This window comes from Herpailurus yagouaroundi, unplaced genomic scaffold (genome assembly GCF_014898765.1).
Source record: "Herpailurus yagouaroundi ecotype Mexico unplaced genomic scaffold, PumYag 202, whole genome shotgun sequence".
Classification (NCBI taxonomy): domain Eukaryota; kingdom Metazoa; phylum Chordata; class Mammalia; order Carnivora; family Felidae; genus Herpailurus; species Herpailurus yagouaroundi.
Window position 1 is genome coordinate 7,975,985 of NW_024412433.1, and position 21,171 is coordinate 7,997,155.

A 21,171-nucleotide genomic window follows, 5' to 3' on the forward strand; every position below is an offset into this window, starting at 1 on the left:
AACAGATGGGCTGCTGAGGATTCCTCCCTTCCTCTGTGTGCCTGAGAATCCTCCCGCTTTGCCCCAGGGCCAGGAGGGGGCGCTGTTCCACATGGAGCTAGTTCCCACCCCCTGGGCAGTCTGGTCTCAATCACTCCTTCCCCAGCCTCAGGTAAGCCCTTATGCACACCTTTCTCACCGGAGGAATACTCAAGGCCCCTTTCATGTTCCATAGGGTCCTGCTAGCAGAGTGGACACCGACTGTTCCCAGGAAGGGCGCCTTCTGTGCAAGACATTCGCCTTGCCTTCGTGAAGGAGAAAAAGGGGAAAGGGGCCCACAGGAATGGAGCCTTTTCTCTCCCTGTCCCCGCCTTTCTTTCAGAGGTCCGGAAGGGAGGAGAGGGTGCCAGTCTTGTGACTCTCTGATGCCTGGGGTTTGGCACACTTCAAGCTGGCTCTGACTTTCCCCAATCCCTGCTCCCTCTCCGTGCCTCCCCACAACTGACCACTGTCCCTCAGTCCTAACCTTCAAGCTTGCTTTCTGTCTTCACCCTCAAGAATACAGTAGGCTCCCACTCTTGCCAGACAAGGCCCTCCCTTGGCTGACTTGCCTCTCTCCCAAGCCTGCGTCTTCTGGATACCCTTACCTGAAGCCCCCACCCCACCCCCAGTCTGGGCACACAGGGCCCTGCAATGTCACAGGCTGCCCCCCTGCTTCCCTCAGTTTCCCTTTGGCGAGGTCACTCATCTTCTTTTACTGCAGCCCTCTAAGTCTGGGTGCACTACATGGTTAGCCCAAAGGGCTGCCCTCCAACTAGATTTCCCTCCTTATCCCATCTGTCCTCCTGCCTTCTGGGTCTCCCTCCCCCCCCCACCCCCCACCCCCACCGCCTCCCGCCTCCACCCTACCACCAGCTCTGCACAGACTTTTCCTCTCCAGGAAGCCCACCCAGCTAGCCCAAGCTGGGGGAGCTGCCCTCCGTCCCCACCGTTGTCCTTTTCAGCCTACAAACCTAGTGTCTGTTTCCTGGATTCCTTCCCTGCAGGGATGCAAACCCACAGGCTTCCTGGGTGCTCCACGGACACTTAGGGAACCAGTGGGCAGATAAAGGACACATAACCGGATTCCCTACAGCACTGCCAGACTCCCAAGGCCCAGTGGACTTTTCTGTCTCCTTTGCCATCAGGAGGAGTGTTCACACTGAGCATTCCATAAACTGCCTCCAACAGCTCCTGTTCAGCTGCTCAGTGGGTCCAGCTTTCCCAGGCCTGGCCCCTGGGTCAGAGCAGAAACAAGCAGACCTCATGAGGGAAAAGCAGGAAGGAGGGACCTGAGTCCCCGTTCTAGACCCAAGAGGGAGAGAGCTTCCTCTGCAGCCCAATGTGGGAGGAAACCAAGGCAGTCGCGTGCGGACTACCTCCTTTCTGGAAGGTTCCTCCAGCCTAGTCCTTCAGCTTCTATCCACCCCACCTCCCAGACCCCAGCTAAGTGAGAGTGGCTCCACAGCCTGCCCCAGGGAAGCCTCGCTCTGCAGGTAACTCTTCCAGGATCTGGTCTGCCCCAAAGGACCATAGTCCAGTGGTCAGAAGCGAGGGCTCACCAGAAGTTTCCACTTCTGAATAGGAGAAGTAGAGTCCAGGGTGTTGGCTCTGCCCACACTGGGGTGGGGTTGGGTGGGGTCCATTTATTTAATTTAGTCTCAATGCTCAAAGAGAGGGGAGACTTAGATAGTTACCCAGCTGTCACTAAGTGCATCCAAGGGACACCAAATACAGGAAGAACCAGCCTGAAGAAGCGACATTCAGACAGAAGGAGGTGACCAAGGTGCACCGGAAGCTTCCAACCTGTCCTTAATAAGGGGTTTCAGAGGATGTAGCTGTTGTCCCCTGGAAATGAGTTCAGTGACTGGGTCTAGACTCAATCTGCTCGGCTCCTTAAATAGATGTAAATAAAACAAGTGTCAGAGACGTTCCAGATTGGTAACATTCCACTTTGATCAGGAGCCAAAGAGGAGAGAGGACTTCCCTCACTCACCAGGAAATGCCTCCCTCTTCCTCCTTCTTGCTCTTCTTCCTTACCTCTCAAAGAGTGGTGCCACTCCATGCTACCACGGAGCAACAATCGGAGGGGGCTGCATGGAAGTGGTGAATCAACTCACTAGAACTCCCAAAAGGTGTCCTGTCAATGTCTGAATCTTCTTCTAGACTCAGAAATTCTGCTACCCCAAACTGAGGGCTCGTGTCAGTTATTTCCTAAACAAAGGGAACTTGGGCTCCGTGGGTCTGCAATTTCTTACCCAGAGTGCCAGGTGGGACGGGGAGAGCCTGAAAAAATGGTGGTGCTATTGCCTCCTGCCTCCAGACCACGGGCTCCACTGCGGGAGCCATCCACATGGCACCTGATTCCCTCGGCCCTTATTTTTTTTAATGTTTATTTTATTTTTTGAAAGAGAGAATGCGAGCAGGGGAGGGACAGAGAGAGAGGGAGAGGAAGAGAGAATCCCAACCAGGCTCCGCATTGTCAGTGCAGAGCCTGATGCGGGGCTCCAACTCATGAACCGTGAGATCATGACCTGAGCCAAAATCAAGAGTCGGATGCTAAACTGACCGAGCCACCCAGATGCCCCCTCCCCCTGCCCTTCTTAACTGTCACCGCCCTCTGCCTCAGGCACAGCTTTCTCTCCCTGAAAAGACTCATCCAGACACCTGCATCGGGCTGTGGTCTTCGTGCCTAGGGACAACCACCATGCCCCTGTTGTCTGCTTTCCAGCAGAGTCCTGCTGGGTGGCTTTGGGGTCATACAGTTCCGCACCTCACTCAGTTCTTGAGGTGCCCAGCTCTCTGCCTCTGCTGCTCATCCCAAAGGGATTCCTCAGAGTCCGAGGAACGAAGACACCCTGCCCAAGGAGAGGGAGTTCCCAGCGACAGGTGTACCCGATTTTGTCCCTGCAACTTTGACAGAGACCTATCTAAGACTGAAAAAGCAAAGGCAATCACCTGTCACCGCTCAGGGAAGCCAGACGGGGCTCCAGGCTAGGTAAAGCTCTCTCCCCGCGCGGTGCAGGTGCACAGGACAGGGAGAGAACATCCCCACCCTGAGGTTCCTCGCGTGGGTGCAGACAGGGTCAGGCGCGCGCCCGAGAGCGCACCGGGAAGCTATCCGCCGGGTCAGACTTTGGGCGGGTTCCACGCGGCAGACCCACGCTGAACGCGAGCTGCACGCACGCACCGGCACCGGTATCTCGGCCCTCCTAGCCCACCTCGTTTGCAATTCACTCTCAAACACACCCTCAGGCAAAAAAGCTTTCACTGTCCGGTGTAGGACTTGCGCTCCCCCCTGCGGCCCCCGGCAAACCTCGCTCTCCCTGCGCCTCCCGCCCGGACCTCCGCCCCATCCTCTGCCTCCCCAACTTAAAGACTTCGGTGCAATCTAAACTCCCGAGGAGGTGAGAGGTGGAGCCGCAGTACCAGGCCTGAGCCTGTCTGGTGCCCAGGAAAGAGTTTGGCAACAAGACAGATCTGCGTGGATTTGGGGCTGTGCCAACTTTCTGGCTGTGTGGCTTTGGACAAGGGACTTAATTCCTCTGAGCCTGTCTTTGCACCTGCAAAGGAGGGAAACTGATTCTTCCTAGGGAGAGCGCGTGTGTTGAGGTCCAAGCGTGTGTGCAGGGCACCGGGAGCGCCGACGCTTGGCATGCCTGGCACGCACTCGCTGCAAATGGAGTTTCCTGTGCGCGCCGCCTTGCAGCGGCGAGTGCGGCGGGAGAGGGCTGGCGGAGCAGCGGGATCCCTCGGGGGTGGGATGTAGGTGGGGGCAAAGGGGGAGCCCCCGCGCCCCCCTCCCGGACCTCGGCGCGCGTGCCATTGGCCGGGGCGGCCGGGTGGGCGGGAGGATGACATCAGCGGCAGGTTGGATTATAAAGGCGCAAGCGGAGCCGCGGGCTCAGAGCGCACCCAGCCGGCGCCGCGCAGCACTGGGACTCGCGCCCACACCGCAGCCCAGCCAGCCTGCTCCGCGCTCGCCTGCTCCGTCTCCCGCCGGACCCGTGCGCCCTCGCTGCTGCGGCTCTGCGCCCCTCGACCCTGCCGGCACGATGCACCTCTCCCAGCTGCTGGCCTGCGCCCTGCTGCTCACGCTACTCTCGCTCCGGCCCTCTGAAGCCAAGCCCGGGGCGCCGCCGAAGGTGGGTGCTGTTGCATGGACATCGGGACTGTGAGGGACCATGGTGGGGCTGGGGGCCCTAGGAGGATGCGGAGCACTAGAGGGAGCAGAGGGCGGGAAAGTGGCCCTCTGCTCAGAGATGTGCATGGGTGAGTGCCGGGAAGCCCTCGAAACCGACTCAGGGGGTCTACGTCCCCAGCCTCGGGAGCACGATGACAGATGCTGAGCCCCTGCCCCAATGTGGCCAGCCGGTCAGGGGGCAAAGGAAGGGAGGGCAAGGGGCTCCCGGAAGGAGCGGACAACGGCGGCTGCGTGGCAGGTGGATGCAGGGCCGGCTGTCCGGCATCTGTGGGGGCGCGTCAGGGCTCCGAAAGGACAAATCGCGCCGGCGGGCGCGAGGGGCTGGAGCATCAGGGGTCGCGCAAAGTACTTCGCGCGGCCCCCGGGCGTCCCTTCACCTGCCCGCCCTTTCCCTCGGACAGGTCCCGCGAACTCCGCCAGGGGAGGAGCTGGCCGAGCCCCAGGCTGCGGGCGGCGGTCAGAAGAAGGGCGACAAAACTCCCGGGGGTGGCGGCGCCAACCTCAAGGGCGACCGGTCGCGACTGCTCCGGGACCTGCGCGTGGACACCAAGTCGCGGGCGGCGTGGGCCCGCCTTCTGCACGAGCACCCTAACGCGCGCAAATACAAGGGAGGCAACAAGAAGGGCTTGTCCAAGGGCTGCTTCGGCCTCAAGCTGGACCGGATCGGCTCCATGAGCGGCTTGGGATGTTAGTGCGGCGACCCCTGGCGGCGGTGAGTACCACCAACCCCGGGCGCCCGGAGTTTGTGCACACCTAGCTCCCCCGCGGCACCTGCCGGAACCAAGCCTGAACCCCCGCCCGCCCGCAGGCCGGCTCCTCTCTGATCCCCTGGCGCTGGGGTCGTTCCGCCTTCCAGCCGACCTTTGGAGGAGAGCCAGGCGATCCCAGCACGAGATCCAGTGTGTGTGCAAGGCATTTGCCCCCAACCCCGTTTATCGTCCCGTTTTACACATGAAAAAAGTGAGGGATAGAGTGGTCGGGGCGTTTGGGCCAGGTCAGAAATGGCTCGACGCGGATGAACCCGCCTAGCTTCCTTTAAGAAAGCAGCGACAGCTTGGTGGGGTCCTGCCCACACCGGGACCAGAAGTAAACTGGCAGCACTGGTCCCAAATAGCCATTTGGGAGCGTTGAGGGGCAATCGGGGGGTTGTGGGAGCAGAGGAGGAAGGGCATACACACAAGTGGAGGGTAAGTTTATCTGCCAGACACTGTTTCATGGTGCCAGAGGTCAGGGCGGCTTCCTAGGACTGTGGTCCCTAAAGTAGGACAGACTTTATAATCCTGTAGACAGAATAGTCCTCTGTTGGCATCAGCAGGTTGCCCTTCCGTCCTAGAGCGGTCTGATTCTTGTCCCTTCTCTAAACCGTGGCTGGGAGCAAACCGGTCTGTCCAGGGTCCTGATGCTGCTTGCTGCCTGCCTGACTTCAGGATGGAAACTCAGTGTTTGTGGCACTATTTCAAGGCAGAGAAAAAGACTAAAAGTATTTTATTTTTATTTTTATTATTATTTATTATTATTATTATTTTGCCCCAATCTGAACCTATGTGCCCATCTGAGTTCCTCCCCAACCTGCCCACCTCCCCAACAGGGGTCCCTGTTTCTGGCATTGCCCCCTCACCCTCCACTAGGGCTGGAAACCCCTGTGCTACCTTCAGCCCCTGCCAGGTGCTGCATCCTGGCGATGTTGCAAAGATCCTCCCCCCTCTCCCCCTTTCTCTCCTTTCCTGTTGCCCACCACTTCCCATGGTAAACCAGGGTGGTAAAACCACCTCTGAAATTGACATTCAAGTGCTTTAGGAACGGACTCCTGCTGGCTTCCAGCCTTTCCCTGCAGCCTGTCTGTCCCACTCCCCACTCCAAGCCATGGGGAAGCTGCTCTCTCGCCCAAGAAGCCTTGTCAGCGTCTACACTGTCTTCCTCCAGAGGGCAATGAGAACGCCCCTCTGAAAATATCCAGCACGTTGCCTAAGCCGTTTTTACAGCACAGAACATGTTTTCACCCGAGCCATAGTTGCTTGGGAACCTGTTTACCACTCCCAGATTAACTCATGGGCAACTTGAGGGCCAGGTGCTAACCTAAGGTGATCTGGGACCCACAGCACCCCCAAAGAAGCTCTGAAAAATGTTTGTCAATGACCAAAGAAACATGCGCCACCCAGCTTAGGGGCACTCCTCTCACACCTGCCCTGGGTTTTAGCAGGGTTTCCTCTCTGTGCCAGACTTGACTGAGCTGTGAGCTCCTCCCCATTTCGGCAAGGGGCTTCATTTGTCTGAGGTCTTGACTCGCCCCTGCACAGGAAAAGATACTTCTAGCACATGGGGCCCAGCCTCTACTAGCTTCCACTATAATGGTTTTGCTCTCATCTTTCCTGTCTAAACAATGAAGAGATGGAGCCACAGGCTTCACATCTTCAGTTCACATTGTGATTTAAGCACCAAGCTCAAACTTCCCGATCTAAACAAATGTCCAGTGGGTTAGCAGGAGACGAGATGAGGAAGAAGGCCTGGAAAGTGCCTGGAATGCACATCCCCCTAGGCTCCTTGCTCTTGGGTGTGGCTGTCCGGGGGCACCAGGTGATGGTCCGGTGGGTGGGGAGGTGCTGGGCAGGAGGCCAGATCGCTAGGACTTCTCAGCCCCTTTGACTAGGGAAGTATGTCATCCTCTTGGAAGTTCTGTCCTTGAGCTGAACAGCCACCTCTAACACCCTTAACCTTCTCGACCCCACTCTCCCCCCCACCCCACCCACCATGAGAAGGCAGAGCATCCTTCCCGCTGCCCGCAGCCTCCTAGTGGAGATGCCCAAGGTGTCTCACCGTCTCCGCTTAAAAGAGAAAGACAGCTGAGATTTTTCACATTAATGGAAACTCGTCCCAGGCTGTGGCCATGTCTTCTTCACTCAGGAGTTGACTTTGGCTCTAAGCAGTCACCATAATGACTGTCGCTGATGGTTATAGTCTTGATTATAAAATTCTAATGACAGAGATGGGGTGTGGCCGATGCCTGAATGAACACCTTGCCCAGGAGCCCCAGGGACATCACAGACATCTATCATCTGTTTAAACACATGGGACGGCCAGAGACGGAAGTTGAGGGACAGTTCATCAAGGTGTTGAAGCCCGGGGTCCCTCCGCGTGTGCTGGCCTCTGGGAGGGCACTGCACTGTCTCAGGAGGACTCCTCCCTCGGGCCCCAGAGCACCTACATGGCCATTGGCAGAGAGCTGGAGAGCCCTCATCAAAGGACTCTTAACTCTCCGCCCAGCACACCCAGCATGGCCACTCATCGCCCCAGGGCTGGCGTGAGACCCCACTCCCCCTGCGTCTGAAGGGGACCCTTTCTGAGGCGAAGCCAGCTAGAGGAGGAAGTGCTATTTAATGAGTGGCAGCTGTGACCCAGACACTCTGCCGGTGCCCAACGTGTGGCCCACCTGTTGAATCTTAAAGCTGGCCCGGGGAGGTGGCTATTATCCCATTTTATGGGTGAGGAAAGCGATACTCAAAGCTATCCAGGGCCATCCAGGAAGTGAATGTCAGAGTTGGGATTTGAGCCCAGAATTCCCAACTCTTCAGATGTTTGTCTCCCCCTCCCCACTGCTGTCACGTAGACACAGAAAGCCGAGGTGGCACCTGACTGAGGGTTTTTGTTGCAGCAAAAAAGGGAAATTTCTACTCTCTTTCCCTCATTGTGTCTCACCGAGTGCCAAGGGCAAGGCCTGTAGTTAGACTCAGGGGGAGGAGGGCTGGCAGACATTCTGGGGCAGGAAGTGCCAAGGGCACAGCAGGAGATGAGGTGACCCCAGGAGAGAAGGACCCCTTTCCCTCCATAGGACCGCCTTCTCCGGGCTGGTGGGGCAAGGCGGGACATTGCTTCACGCTGCTGTGGAAAGGGACTGTCCTGCAGGCTGGGCTTTCTCAGCTAAGGGGCCAGAACTAAGTGTCCCGTGTCCCCTCTGTGTTTCAGGATTGGGAACTTGCTCCGTTTTGCTGAGGTCATTCTTGGTCATCAGCCTCACGGCATCTGGAAGCATCTCCAACGCAATGTGGCTTTTACATTTCTTTTTTTTTTTTTTTTTCCTGGTACTGGGAATACACAACACCAGCTGTTTTATTATTATTCGGGAAGGGGGGTATGATTTTATTGTTTGGTTTTTTTTTTTGAAAATGAAAAATAAAAAGTTATATATTATATATATATTATATACATGAAACACACACACCTACACCAACATGATGACAAGGGACAGTTTTTAAGAGACTGACAAAACCAGCTGTAAAACATTGCTGTTTGTAAATTCATGTCATGCATAAATGTATTTATGTTGTAAAGCTATTTATATTGTTTATAAAGAGATATTTATAAAAATTTTATTTATGTAACTAAATGAAAGAAGTCAATCATTGTAATGTTTTTGTCTTAACTAGTTGAAAAATGTAAAAAAAAAAAAGTCATTCCATGAACATCTTGAAAACTGTCTTTATTTACTTACTACATTTATTTTTCAGAAATTAGTCTTAGAGGGAGGATGTGAAGACAAGGCTTTTGCCTCTAAACAGATCTAAACAGCCAGGTTCCCGATTCTGGATTTGTTTGTATCAGATTCCCCTGGGGATCTTGCTAAAAGTACTGACTTCTGCCCCCACGTACCCCCAATGAACGGAATCTGAATCTCCCAGTGGGGATAAGACTTGCCGTTTGGATTTTGTCTCCAGTGACTCTGACCAGTTCAGCCAGAATGGGAAACTCTGGTCAGAACACTTCACAGCTGGGAAGTCAGATGCCTGGAGTTAAATTAAAACTGAACTTAGCCGACTGAGGGTCCTGTAATTCTAGTCCATCTTCTCTCTGTGACCACAGGAGAGAAAGAACGGGAAACTTCCCTTTTGTTTGGGGGACATTTAGGTTTCTGTATATCTTGCAGAATTGGTCAGGTTACCTTGCGAACCTTAGCGCACGAAAGCCTACAGTGTGTAGTTGTTACTGTCACGGTCAACGGGGACCTGAGGCCGAGGACCTCAGAGAGAACAAGGAGGCATTAGCTTCCCTATTTGCACAGCGTGCTGTGCTTTGCCAGGGAGGTGTGGTTTTTCTTTTCACTTGAAGCTGCTAACAATTACCATTCCTATGCCCCATGGAGCCTGAATGTGAAAGCGTGAATACTTAAAATCTCTTCTCCTGAAACCTGCAGGAAACTAATTCCCAGATAATCTCACCGCATCCTTGGTGTGGTGACACTCTGTTGCCACCTGAGCCCATCTGTCTTCTGCCCCGTTTGGCGAAAGCAGGGACAAAAAGAACCTTTCAGGCTAGTTACGCCAGGCGGCCTCCACCCTGCTCGGGGGAGTTGGGAGCGGTGTGGCCCCAAGGTCATGGGGTCAGCAGGCCTGGCTGAGTGCTTCCCGAAGAAAACTGGCAGGTGGGGGAGGTGGCCAAAGCACCCGGCCTTTCTGCTGGCCTCTGAGCTCCATGGCCTTTCTTCCCTCCAGCAGCAGGTTCTCAGGACAACCAAGTGCCCTCGCCCAGGTGAGAAAACGGCTTTTAAGACAGATCCCAGCTGGGGAACTGCCTCCAACCTCCGCCACTGCCCCGAGGTACCCTTCCTCGGGCTCACTAGTCAGGGCATGGCTATCTTCCTTGGCCTCACCCGACCTCTGCAGCTCAGAATTCAGATCCCCGTGTCGGCAAGGGTGAGGGGCTCCAGCACTCAGGCATCAACTGTGCCTCAGTTCACTGCGTGTCTGCAGACCCCAAGCCAGGGGATGCCGAGGGGGGTTGCAGAAGCAGGGGGAAGGCAGGGGGTAGACCGTGGGCTTTGCTGGTAGCGAGGCAGACACATCTCCCCAAAGCCCAAAGGTGTGAGGATGGAGAATTCTGGGGCTCAGGGGGTCACCAAGCTAAAGGTTTTCCCTGTGAACAGTGTCCGGGAAGCCAGTAACCCAGGGCTCCCAGGACCCTGCAGCCCAAGCTACGCATGCTATCCTACCAAGTAGCTCTCACCCCATGAATTAGCCGATGAAGGGCACGCACAACTCTGTTGACAACTTCAGTCCCCACCAGGTGGAAGCCAGTCCCTCAACATGGTGGCTTCGGATGTTGCTAAACAGCCAGTCCTCCTTTGATATCCAGACCTGAAGTCTGGGGGCTGCTTCCTCAGCAGTGACAAGGACATGTCACCCCAACAGGAATTTCTGCTGAAAAGCCATGAAGGATTGACAAGTATTCCATAAATAACGGGAAAAGCTTTGCAACCTCCAGAGATTCCCCAGGTGGTATCACCCAAGAGCGTCCAGCCCCCTGCTCTTGTGTTGGCCTCCTCCCTCACCATGAGCACCTCACCCCCAAAGCTGCCTGGGGAACCTGCCACTTCTCTTCCATGTGGGGTGACCGCAACAGCTGGGCCAGCTGGAGGGAGCGGCTCCAGAGACCACCCCTGCGCCTAGCATGGAGGTGATGGAAGCACCTGGAAGGCAGAGAGACTCCAGGTCCTCTGCCAGGCGCGTGGTTCCAGGAGTCTACCCTCCCCCCACCACCCAAGACGTGGGAGGTCCTTCTGTGGCAGCCATGAGCCCAAAAGGGGGGTCCGAAATGGGCTGCACCTGAGCCTCTGCCAGTGACCAGAGGGGCCACATGTCTGGACAGGCAGGCGGTCGGGGGCAGTCTGAGGAGCACGGGAGCCACAGTCAGAGGGTCCCGTCGGAAATGGAATTTGATGGGGCACCTGGGTGGCTCAGGCAGCTGAGCACCTGACTCTTGATTTCAGCTCAGGTCATGACCCCAGGGTCGTGGGCTCCAGCCCCATGTCCGGCTCCGCGCGGAGCATGGAGCCTGCTTGGGATTCTCTCTCTCTCTGCCCCTCTCCACCCACTTAATCTCTCTCTCTCTCTCTCTGTCTCTCAAATTAAAAAAAATGGAATCTGACCCAGACAGTTCACATGGAGAGGCTTTACTGAAGGGACAATTTACAGAGGCAGATGCCATCGCGGACCCACTGGGAAGCCAGTTCCTTCCCCGGGATGAAGGGAGGAAACTGTCCCTGCGTTGGAGCTGGGTGGAGGGGTGCAGGTGCGGGACGTGTTGCCAAAACAGGGAGTGATAAGGGGGGAAACAGCCCGACTCCCCTCTCCCCTCCCTCCTCCCGTCTCTTGCTGGCGCCTCACAGGCCCTCAGCCGAGGCCTGGGAGGTGTTTCTCTCTGGCACCTTATTACGGCCACCCCTTCCTGATTCTTCCGGATTCTGGCATCACGTCGTCTGGCAGTCACTTTGGAGAGCCTCGAGTCTGGGTCGTCATCGATACCTTCCTGTAAGTGTGGCACCCCCACCAGAAACAGCGTTGGACCCAGGAACCGTGTGCCAACAAAGCATTCAGATTTGTGAGGAGCAGTTCGTCTGTTTCATTAATGTTTTCCCCTTTTTCGTGATACCAGGATGCAGGCTCTGAAGTAATTCCATTATTTTGCTATTTTCTTTCTTTTAATGTTTATTTATTTATTTTTGAGAGAGAGAGAGAGAGAGAGAGAGAGAGAGAGAGAAGGGAGGGGCAGAGAGAGAGGGAGACACAGAATCCGAAGCAGGCTCCACATGGTCAGCACAGAGCCAAACAAGGGGCTCGAACTCACAAACTGTGAGATCACGACCTGAACTGAAATCAAACTTCAGATGCTTAACCGACTGAGCCACCAAGGTACCCCTTTTGCTACTTTTTAATCTGTGTATTTTTTACTTAACAATGTTATTCATATTGATTTCCCTAACACTTCTCTGTACCTTTTCTAAATTTGTGATTGAACATTTATTTCTGAGTCTGGCTGTATTCATATCCCAAATGCTGATATATGTCATTCCTACTTTTCTCTTCTCTGGAGTCTGTTGACTTGGTGTTTTTCCCTTGATAATCCCAAGTGGGATTTAATTTTTCCTTAATTTATATTAATTTTAATTTGATTGAGGCTAGACTCTGTGCTTATATACTTTCTGCTTTATTAAATTATTCGTTTCTATGTTTAATCAATTTTGTAAAAGTTCATGTATACTTTTTTTTATTTTTTTTTCAACGTTTTTATTTATTTTTGGGACAGAGAGAGACAGAGCATGAACGGGGGAGGGGCAGAGAGAGAGGGAGACACAGAATCTGAAACAGGCTCCAGGCTCCGAGCCATCAGCCCAGAGCCCGACGCGGGGCTCGAACTCACGGACCGCGAGATCGTGACCTGGCTGAAGTCGGACGCTTAACCGACTGCGCCACCCAGGCACCCCCTTTTTTTTTTAATTTGTTTTTCAACGTTTTTATTTATTTTTGGGACAGAGAGAGACAGAGTAAAAGTTCATGGATACTTTAAAAGATGAGTATGTTTGCACCATTCGAAACCCTGTAAGCATTTAATCCACTTTGCTTTTTTTTTTTTTTAATGTTTATTTAGTTTTGAGAGAGATAGCACAAGCAGGGGAGGGGCAGAGAGAGAGGGAGACCCAGAATCCCAAGCAGGCTCCAGGCTCCGAGCTGTCAGCACAGAGCCCCATATGGGGCTCGAACCCACGAATTGGGAGATCACAACCTGAGCCGAAGTCGGATGCTTAACAGACTGAGCCACCAGGTGCCCTGTGTCCTACTTTAATTTGTGCTTGACATCTTTGCCCAAGCTTTGATTCTTTCCCATGCTGTGTATTTTTTTAATGTCAGTGTGTTCATAAAGTTTTTGACTAAAATATATGTAATTTGGACATCTTGCATTTAGTGAGGAAACTAGATTGTTCGCATTCACTGTCAGTATTGCTTATTCTTGGGCCAAGCTCCTCATCTGGATTTGGACTTTGTTTTTAAGGTTCTTTAATTTTTTTGTTCCTTTATGCTTGATTTTTTTTTTTCTGTAGATGATTGTGCTTGCTTGTATCCTCTGCAATGATTTACAAAGTAGATATCCTGTTTTGAATTCTGTTAATGGTTCCCTTTAGTTTTTCATGGAAATCATTAAACCCACATTTATATTATTATCAAAATCAAAATCACAAACAGTAACTTGAGGCTCCTTCCTAAGAGAGACCAAGAATTTCGCCCATTTGCTTTTCCCCTGGCTTCCCCTGCCCTTTCTGGGTCTCGGTTAACATAGTCTGAGAGCACTTTCCTCAACCGGACCGTTAAGACCACCAAAACATCCTCTCTCCAGAATTCCTTCAGCTTTCTGTTTGCTGCTCCCTTGCCATCAGGTATTTAGACCTCGACCCTCACCCTCTTCCCCAGCTAGGGTCACGTTACACACTGTCTCTTCCCCCTGGGCTGGCTCCTCCCCCCACCGCCTGTCTGTCTCCCGGCACCCAGGCCCCCCCTGCAGGGCTGTGGTTTGAATTTCAGCCCCAGGGTATGGAGTCTGTGTGTTTCTTGTGAGTGTGTATGGTGTGTGTGTGTTTGGGGGGTTGTTGGGTGTGTGTGTATGTTGTGTGTGTGTGTGTGTGTGTGTATACTAGGAGGGGTGTATGGTGGGTGGGTGGTGTGGTGTGTGGTGTGTGTGTGTGTGTGTATTGGGGATGTTGGGGGTATGTGCATGTTGGGCGTGTGGCACGTGTTGTGTATGGTGTATGTGTGTGTCTGTGCAGTGTGTGTAGTGTGTATGTGTGTGGTGTGTGTGTAGGTCTGTTGGGGAGGTGTTGGTGTATATGTGGGGTGTGTTGTATGGTGTGTCTGTGTGTCTGTGCAGTGTGTGTGGTGTGTGTGTATGTGTGTAGGTCTGTTGGGGGTGTTGTGTGTGTGTGCGTGTGTGTGTGTAAGTCTGTTGGGGGGTGTTGGGGGCGCTGTGTGTGCGTGTGCATGCGTGTGTGTGTGTGTGTAGGTCTGTTGGGGGGTGTTGGAGGTGCTGTGTGTGTATGCGGGTGTGTGTGTGTGTGTAGGTCTGTTGGGGGGTGTTGGAGATGCTGTGTGTGCGGGTGTGTGTGTGTAGGTCTGTTGGGGGTGTTCGGGGTGTTGTGTGTGTGTGTGCGTGTGCGTGTGTGTGTGTAGGTCTGTTGGGGGGGTGTTGGGAGTGGTGTGTGTGTGTGCGGGTATATGCGTGTGTGTGTGTGTGTGTAGGTCTGTTGGGGGGTGTTGGGGGTGTGTGTGCGGGTGTGTGCGCGTGTGCAGGGTGGTTTGGGGTTTGCGCACCGTCTTGGGCGGCACAGGGAGCGCTTCCCCCCACCCCACACGCAGCTGCTGCGCCTCGCTCCTCCGGCTGACGAACTGCGGATCCGGAACCGGACAGACTTGTCATCTCCCGGGCTGCTCGGCTCGCCAAGGCCTCTCTCGCGGGCCTTCACCCCGTTCGTTTAATCCGCGGGGGAGCCCCGTGAGGCCTTCGGACGTGCGCAGGACCAAACAAGCTTCCAGGTGTCCTGTTGGTCCGGCTTAGAGAAGGCGCCCCGCACCTGGGTGGACACCAGGGGGCGCCATCGCTCCGGAAAGATCAAGGGCTCCCTTGGGACAAAGGCCGACGAGGCTGGACAGAGGGCAGGCGAGAAAGGCAGGGGCACGTGCGGATTGGGGCACGGACCCCAGGCTTGAGTGCTCAGCGTGAGATGGGGGCCCCGGCCTTGAGTCCGCGCGGAGCCCGGGGAGGGACAACAGGACTCCCTCTCCCGGCTTGGTGCTCAGGTCAGTTGGTCTGTGGGCTCAGTTCGCACGTGCTTCCGGACCCCGGAGGTCCGGTACTGGTGTGAATTCTGAGTGTGCGCAGAGAGGCCAGACCGGGCGACCGGCGGCAGCAGCCTCCTGGAGGCACACGGCCGGGAAGAGACTGCTGCAGGACGGCTGCCCCAGCTGCTCAAGATCTACCTCCTTTTCCCGCCGTGAAGTAGGGGTGTGCAAGTTTGTGAGCTCAAGCACCCCAACAGTAAAAACTTGGGTGTTGTTTATTTGTGCATTAAATACAAGCACTTCCGTATTCACAAAACTGTAAGAGCCTGGGTGGCTCAGTCGGTTAAGCCTCTGACTCTTGATTTCAGCTCAAGCCATGATCTCACGGTTTGTGAGTTCCAGCCCCACGTGAGGCTCTGCACTGACAGTGCTGAGCCTGCTTGGGATTCTCTCTCTCTCTCTGCCCCTCACCTGTTCGCGTTCTCGCTAAAATAAATAAACATAAATAAATAAATAAATAAATAAATAAATAAACACAATTGTAAGGTTGTGTGTATGTATAGATATAGATGTAGATATAGATACAAATATAAATATAGATATAGATATAGATATAGACTTTCCTCCCAGGCCCTGTGCTAGGCCCACATTCCCATATACAGTGCACGAGCCAAAGATTGGACCTAAACTCAAGGAAAAGGTTTATAGATCATTTTTTGAGGCTGGAGGTGGGGTGACATCTGGCAGGATGTTTGCCAAAGCTATCATCTTGAGATGAGGGGTTTCAGGTGGCTCTTTTTAGTTGTTGTATGTTTTGGTTGTACTTGCGTTGTATGCAACACAGAGGTAGCGTGCATACGTATGTATCTATGAGTGTATATATATGCATGTATGTATATGTGTGTATGTATGTGTACGTGTATACACACACACAAGTGTTCACAGCAGCGGTATTCATAATAACCAAAAAGTAGAAACGACCCAAATGCCTGTCAGCTGGTGAACGGATAAGTAAAAATGGCATCTTCATACGTTGGAGTATTATTCATCTGTAAATGAAGCAGTGACTCACGCTAACAGTATAAGTGAAGCTGAAAAAATGTCAGGCCAAGTAAAAGAAGCCAGACACAAAAGGTCACGTGTTGGATGGTTCCACTTACATGAAAAGTCCAGAAGGGGCACACCCCTGTAGGAACAGAAGGTACGTTCTGAGTGGTCGGCTAGGGGCTGAAGTGGGAGCGTGAGGGGAAGCAGGGAGTGCCGGTCTCTTTCCAGGGCTGGGAAAACCGTCTCAAATTGGTTGTGATGATGGTTCACAGCTCTGAATGTCTGGAAAACCACTGAATTATAAACTTTATTTATTTTTTTTTTGAATTGTATACTATAAATGGGTAAAGTGGGCACCTGGTGGCTCAGTCGGTTGAGCGTCCAACTCTTGATCTCGGCTCACGTCGTGATCCCAGGGTTGTGGGATCGAGCCCCATATCAGGTTCCACACTGGGTGTAGAGTCTCTTTGAGATTCTCTCTCTCTCTCCTGTCCCTCTCCCCCACTCACTCTCTCTCTCTCTCAAAATAAAAAATAAAAACGTAAAAGATAAAATAAATGGGTGAAGTATATGGTATGTGAACTCGATCTCAATAAATTTGTTATTTAAAGAACAATAAAGTGGGGTGCCTATGTGGCTCGGTGGGCTGAGGGTCCAATTCTTGACTTTGGGTCAAGTCGTGATCTCACAGTTCATGAGTTCAAACCCCATGTCGGGCTCTGCACTGGGCATAGAGCCTGCTTGGGATTCTCTCTCCCTCTCTCTCTGCACCTCCCCTGCTCATGTATGCTATCTCTCTCGAAATAAGTAAATAAGCTGGGGCACCCAGGTGGGTCAGTTTGTTAAGCGTCCAACTTTGGCTCAGGTCATGATCTCACTGTCCGTGAGCCCCGAGTCGGGCTCTGTGCCGACAGCTCAGAGCCTGGAGCCTGTTTCTGATTCTGTGTCTCCCTCTCTCTCTCTCTCTCTCTCTCTTGTGCTCTGTCTCTCTTGCTCTCAAAAATAAATAGACATAAAAAAATTTTTAATAAATAAATACGCTTTTAAAAAAAGATTCTAAAAAACAACAAGAGTATTTCAAAAGGGAGAAGAATTTCAAGAACCTCAAGAAAGAAAACTCTTATGATAAATCGGGCACTCAGAACGCAGCCCCATGCTTGGCTAGACCGCTGGCAGGAGTGGTGTTTCCTAAACTGCGCACAGAGCTGGGTGGACCAGCCCAGGTGCCAGGTGGCCTGGCCCCCTTCCCTGGCCCCACCCCCACCAGCTGGGAGGCTTGGACGGTGATAATCTCAGCAGCATCCTCCAGAAAAAGGGAGCAATCCTAGTCGTACCTGGTGGGGTGGCTGCGAGGACGCACGGCCTGATGTCTGGGCCTGGCCAGCGGGAGGGCTATGGTTCCTATGAGACAAAGCGCACACCCGCTCCACCTCCTGGGTGCCGGGCTTCCCAGATTGTGAACAAAACCACAATCTCAATGACAGTGATACTCGAATTACCTCAGCCTGCAGCCTCGGGCCACCCCTTCGTAGTCACTCCCAATTTCAGGGAAATCCCAGAGGCACACACTTTCTTCTCTTTTCCTCCAGGCTGACCGTCAATGGCTTCCAAGCCCAAAGGGGACATTGGCCACTGCCACACTGTCAATCCCAACCCCCCCCCCCCCAGAGATGCTGTTCTGCTGGGCACACGTGATCTCCGGGCACCTGTGTCTAGAGCTGGGGTGGGAGGCAACACGTGTCCCTAAGTGGTGCTGCTGGGCCAAATCCGCGGTCTCCAGGAGCTGCTGCGGGGAGCCGCTCTGACCTCTGGACCTTGGACTCAATCCACATGGGTGGAGGAAGGGCAGAGGTGAAGGGTGGCAGATGACTCCAGGCCATCTCCTCCCTCCTCATCACACTGTGTCTGTCCTTTTCTCTTATCCTTACAGGCCACCCAACACCTCTGCACTCCCCCAAAACTCTTCCTTTGTGTTTGTCAACTTCCACTAATAGATGACCAGAGAGGTCATCAGCTCCCAGGTCCATAAAAGTAATCCCATTTGGGCAGAGCCAGAATGCTCTGTGATGGCAAGTTCTTCCTGGGCAAGCATGGGGTCGTTCTTGTTTTGATGTTCCCAGTATCTAATCTAGTTACTGGCGTGTCCTGGATGCTCCACTGAAGTTTGTGGAAGGCCAAGGGCAAGCTGAAGGCTACTGCTCCTGCAGATGGGAGGTTGGCTAACTCTCGCCGGTGAGTCCCCGGGAGTGACTCTGGGGTGCTGCTCACAGAAGGGCCAGGGGCCATGAGCAGGCCACATTCTGTTATCAAGTCAAACTGGAGAGGCTGGCCCGGGGGTGCTGGCTTTTGTCCCCTGGGATGGTCTCCAAAACAAAGAGTACTCAGGACAGCTCTCATCCAAGGAGAGATTCCTCCAGGAAGTGCCCTTTCTCAGCTCTGGGCTTCCTCCCTGCACATCTCTGCTCAAAAGCAACAGAAGTGGCTGTTCAATCTCTGACGCTGCCACCATCAAAGTTTTAAGACTTCCTTTATGACCCTACAAAGCCCATTCTCCCTGGCTTACTGCTTCCATCTGTCCTCTGGCAATGTTCCCACTCCGTGGTCTTTTCCTGTGACGGGAAAGTCTCTCTGACCCTTTGCAGTTAAGACAACCATCTTAGGATATGTGTGGTTAAACAAATATCTTGGCTCCTCTGAGCCCCAGTTTCTTATCTGCAAAGTGGGGATAATATCTAATTCAGAGGCCTCTGGAGAAGATTGGTTTTGCCCTAATAATGTCTTAGCTGTTGGCACAGTTAATACTTAATAAATGGTGAGAAGAACAATAAAATGTGCATAGGCTTCTTTGGCAAAGTGCATCGAATACAGGGGTGAATTTGAAGCTATAGTCTTTCTCTTTTTCTAAGTTTTTATGTACTTACTTTTTTAGTAATTTCTGCACCCCACATGGGGCTCGATCTCACGACACTGAGATCAAGAGTTGCATGCTCTTCTGACTGAGCCAGCCGGGTGCCATGAAGCTATACTTTTTTCTAGGTTGTAATTATTCCAAGCAAACATGCTTCGCAGAAACAGAATTTTAAAGAAGATACCTGACATCATTCAGGCAGAGGGGTGTTAATTCATCTAATACAGAAGCAAATGCTATCAACCCTATCTTCCAGGAACATCCTGACCACACCTGGCCAGTCTTCTACTCCCAGCCTATTCAAGCCACCTGCATCGCATGCTGGACAATCAGCAGAGAATCCTAGTGAGCCTCCACGCTCCTAATCTCCCTCCCTCTCTTCTCCGTGCACAAGCCCGAGTAACCAGTCCCACCCCAGGACTTTGCACCTGCCGTTTGCTCAGTCTGGACAGAATACCATGTCCCCAGGTATTCTCATGGTGCATTCGCTTATTCAGATCTCTGCTCAAATGCCAACTGATCATCTTATCGGCAATACCTTTCCACGTTAGTGCCCCACGCACTGGTTACCCTCTTACCCTGCTTTGTTTTGCCTCTGACGTTTATATTACGTGCGTCTTTGTTTAGTGCTTGCCTTTCCCACTAGAATGTAAATTTCATAGGGCAGGATTTTGTCTTGTTTATACCGAAAGTCCAGTGTCTAGACTATAAAACACGGTAAGTGCTCAATAAATATTTGTCAAATGAATAAATCATCATGTTTACAGCCAAGTCCTGGATAACTGCTCAGTTACGAGCAAGTTTAAAAAACACATAAGTTGATGGAAGTGACTTTTGCCAGTTCTGAAAATACAATCTGTCTTTTAAAATGTACCTCCCATACAAACTACAATGAGCTATTGCCTCCCACCTGTCAGCATGGCTAAAAGCAACAACACACTAGAAACAACAAGTGTTATCTAGAATGTGGAGTAAAAGGAACTCTCCTGCGCTGATGGTGGGCGTGCAAACTGGTGCAGCCACTGTGGGAAACAGTATGGAGGGTCCTCAAAAAGTTAAAAATAGAACTACCTTATGATCCAGCAATTGCACTACTGGGTATTTATCCAAAGAATACAAGAACACTAATTCAAAGGGATACATGCACCCCTATGTTTATAGCAGCATTATTTACAATAGCTAAGATATGGAAGCAGCTCATGTCCATCGATAGCTGAAGGGATAAAGGAGATGTGGAACAGGGGCACCTGGGTGGCTCAGTCAGTTAGGCGCCCGACTTCGGCTCACATCACGATCTCGGTTTGTGAGTTCGAGCCCCACGTCAGGCTCTGTGCTGACAGCTCAGAGCCTGGAGCCTGCTTCGATTCTGTGTCTCCCTCTCTCTGTCCCTCCCCCACTCATGCTCTGTCTCTGTCTGTCTCTCTCTCTCTCTCAAAAATAAACAAACATTAGAAACATTTTCTTAAAAAGATGTGGAATATATATATATATGTGAATATTATTCAGCCATAAGAAAGAATGATATCTTGCCATTTGTAATGACATGGATGGAGCTTAGAGAGTATAATGCTAAGTGAAATAAGTCGGTCAGAGAAAGACAAATAACATATGATTTCACTTATATGTGGAATTTAAGAAACAAAAAAACAAGCAAAGGAAAAAACTGAGAGAGAGACAAATCAAGAAACGGACTCTTAATTATAGGGAACAAACTGATAGTTATCAGAGGTGAGGGGATGGGGGGTGGGTTAAACGGGTGATGGGGATTAAGGAGTGCCCTTGTAATGAGCACCGGGTGATGTATGGAAGTGTTGAATTACTATATTGTACACTTGAAGCTAATATAACACTGTATATTAACTAACTGGAGTTAAAATAAAAACTGTAAATAAATAAAATGTATCTCCTGTTTTTAAAAAAAAACCCTGCAAAGCCCTGTGAACAGGAAGAACAGCCCAGGTGTCTCAAGAAGGTGTCTGAGGGCTTTCCCAAGTACTCAAAGAAACCGCTGGGGTATGGCTTACTCTCAGAAAAGGGAACTCAGGGAGCACCTGGGGGGCTCATTCAGTTGAGTGTCTGACTTCATGATCTCAGGGTTGGTGAGTTCAAGCCCCGTGTCGGGCTCTGTGCTGACAGCTCAGAGCCTGGAGCTTCCTGCTTCGGATTCCGTCTCCCTCTCTCTCTGCCCCTCCCCCGCTTGTGCTCTGTGTCTCTCTCAAAAATAAATAAACATTTTAAAAGTTAAGAAGAAAGAAAGAAAGAAAGAAAGAAAGAAAGAAAGAAAGAAAGAAAAGGGAAGTCAGGGCCATGAAGAAGAAAATCAGATGCTTCGGAGACACAGCAGGAAGCCGGATCCACTGAGTCATTCCTGGACCCCTGCCCTCTGGGAAGGCCCTCGG

General features: G+C 52.3%; 1 protein-coding gene across 1 annotated transcript; it reads left to right on the forward strand.

Moving 5' to 3' along the window:
- The first annotated feature begins 3,915 nt into the window (after window positions 1-3,915).
- Window positions 3,916-8,330, forward strand: NPPC (natriuretic peptide C). The gene is made up of 3 exons (XM_040450692.1): window positions 3,916-4,163; window positions 4,624-4,934; window positions 8,183-8,330. Exons 1-2 carry the CDS (start codon window positions 4,074-4,076, stop codon window positions 4,912-4,914), a joined length of 381 nt encoding a protein of 126 aa, XP_040306626.1. The 5' UTR covers window positions 3,916-4,073; the 3' UTR covers window positions 4,915-4,934; window positions 8,183-8,330.
- Window positions 8,331-21,171: the final 12,841 nt, after the last annotated feature.

Bases quoted from the DNA above. Each gene is read 5' to 3' on its own strand.
- NPPC (XM_040450692.1), top strand. From the start codon at position 4,074: ATGCACCTCTCCCAGCTGCTGGCCTGCGCCCTGCTGCTCACGCTACTC. The intron at 4,164-4,623 runs GTGGGTGCTGTT...TCCCTCGGACAG, and splicing joins AGCCCGGGGCGCCGCCGAAG to GTCCCGCGAACTCCGCCAGG.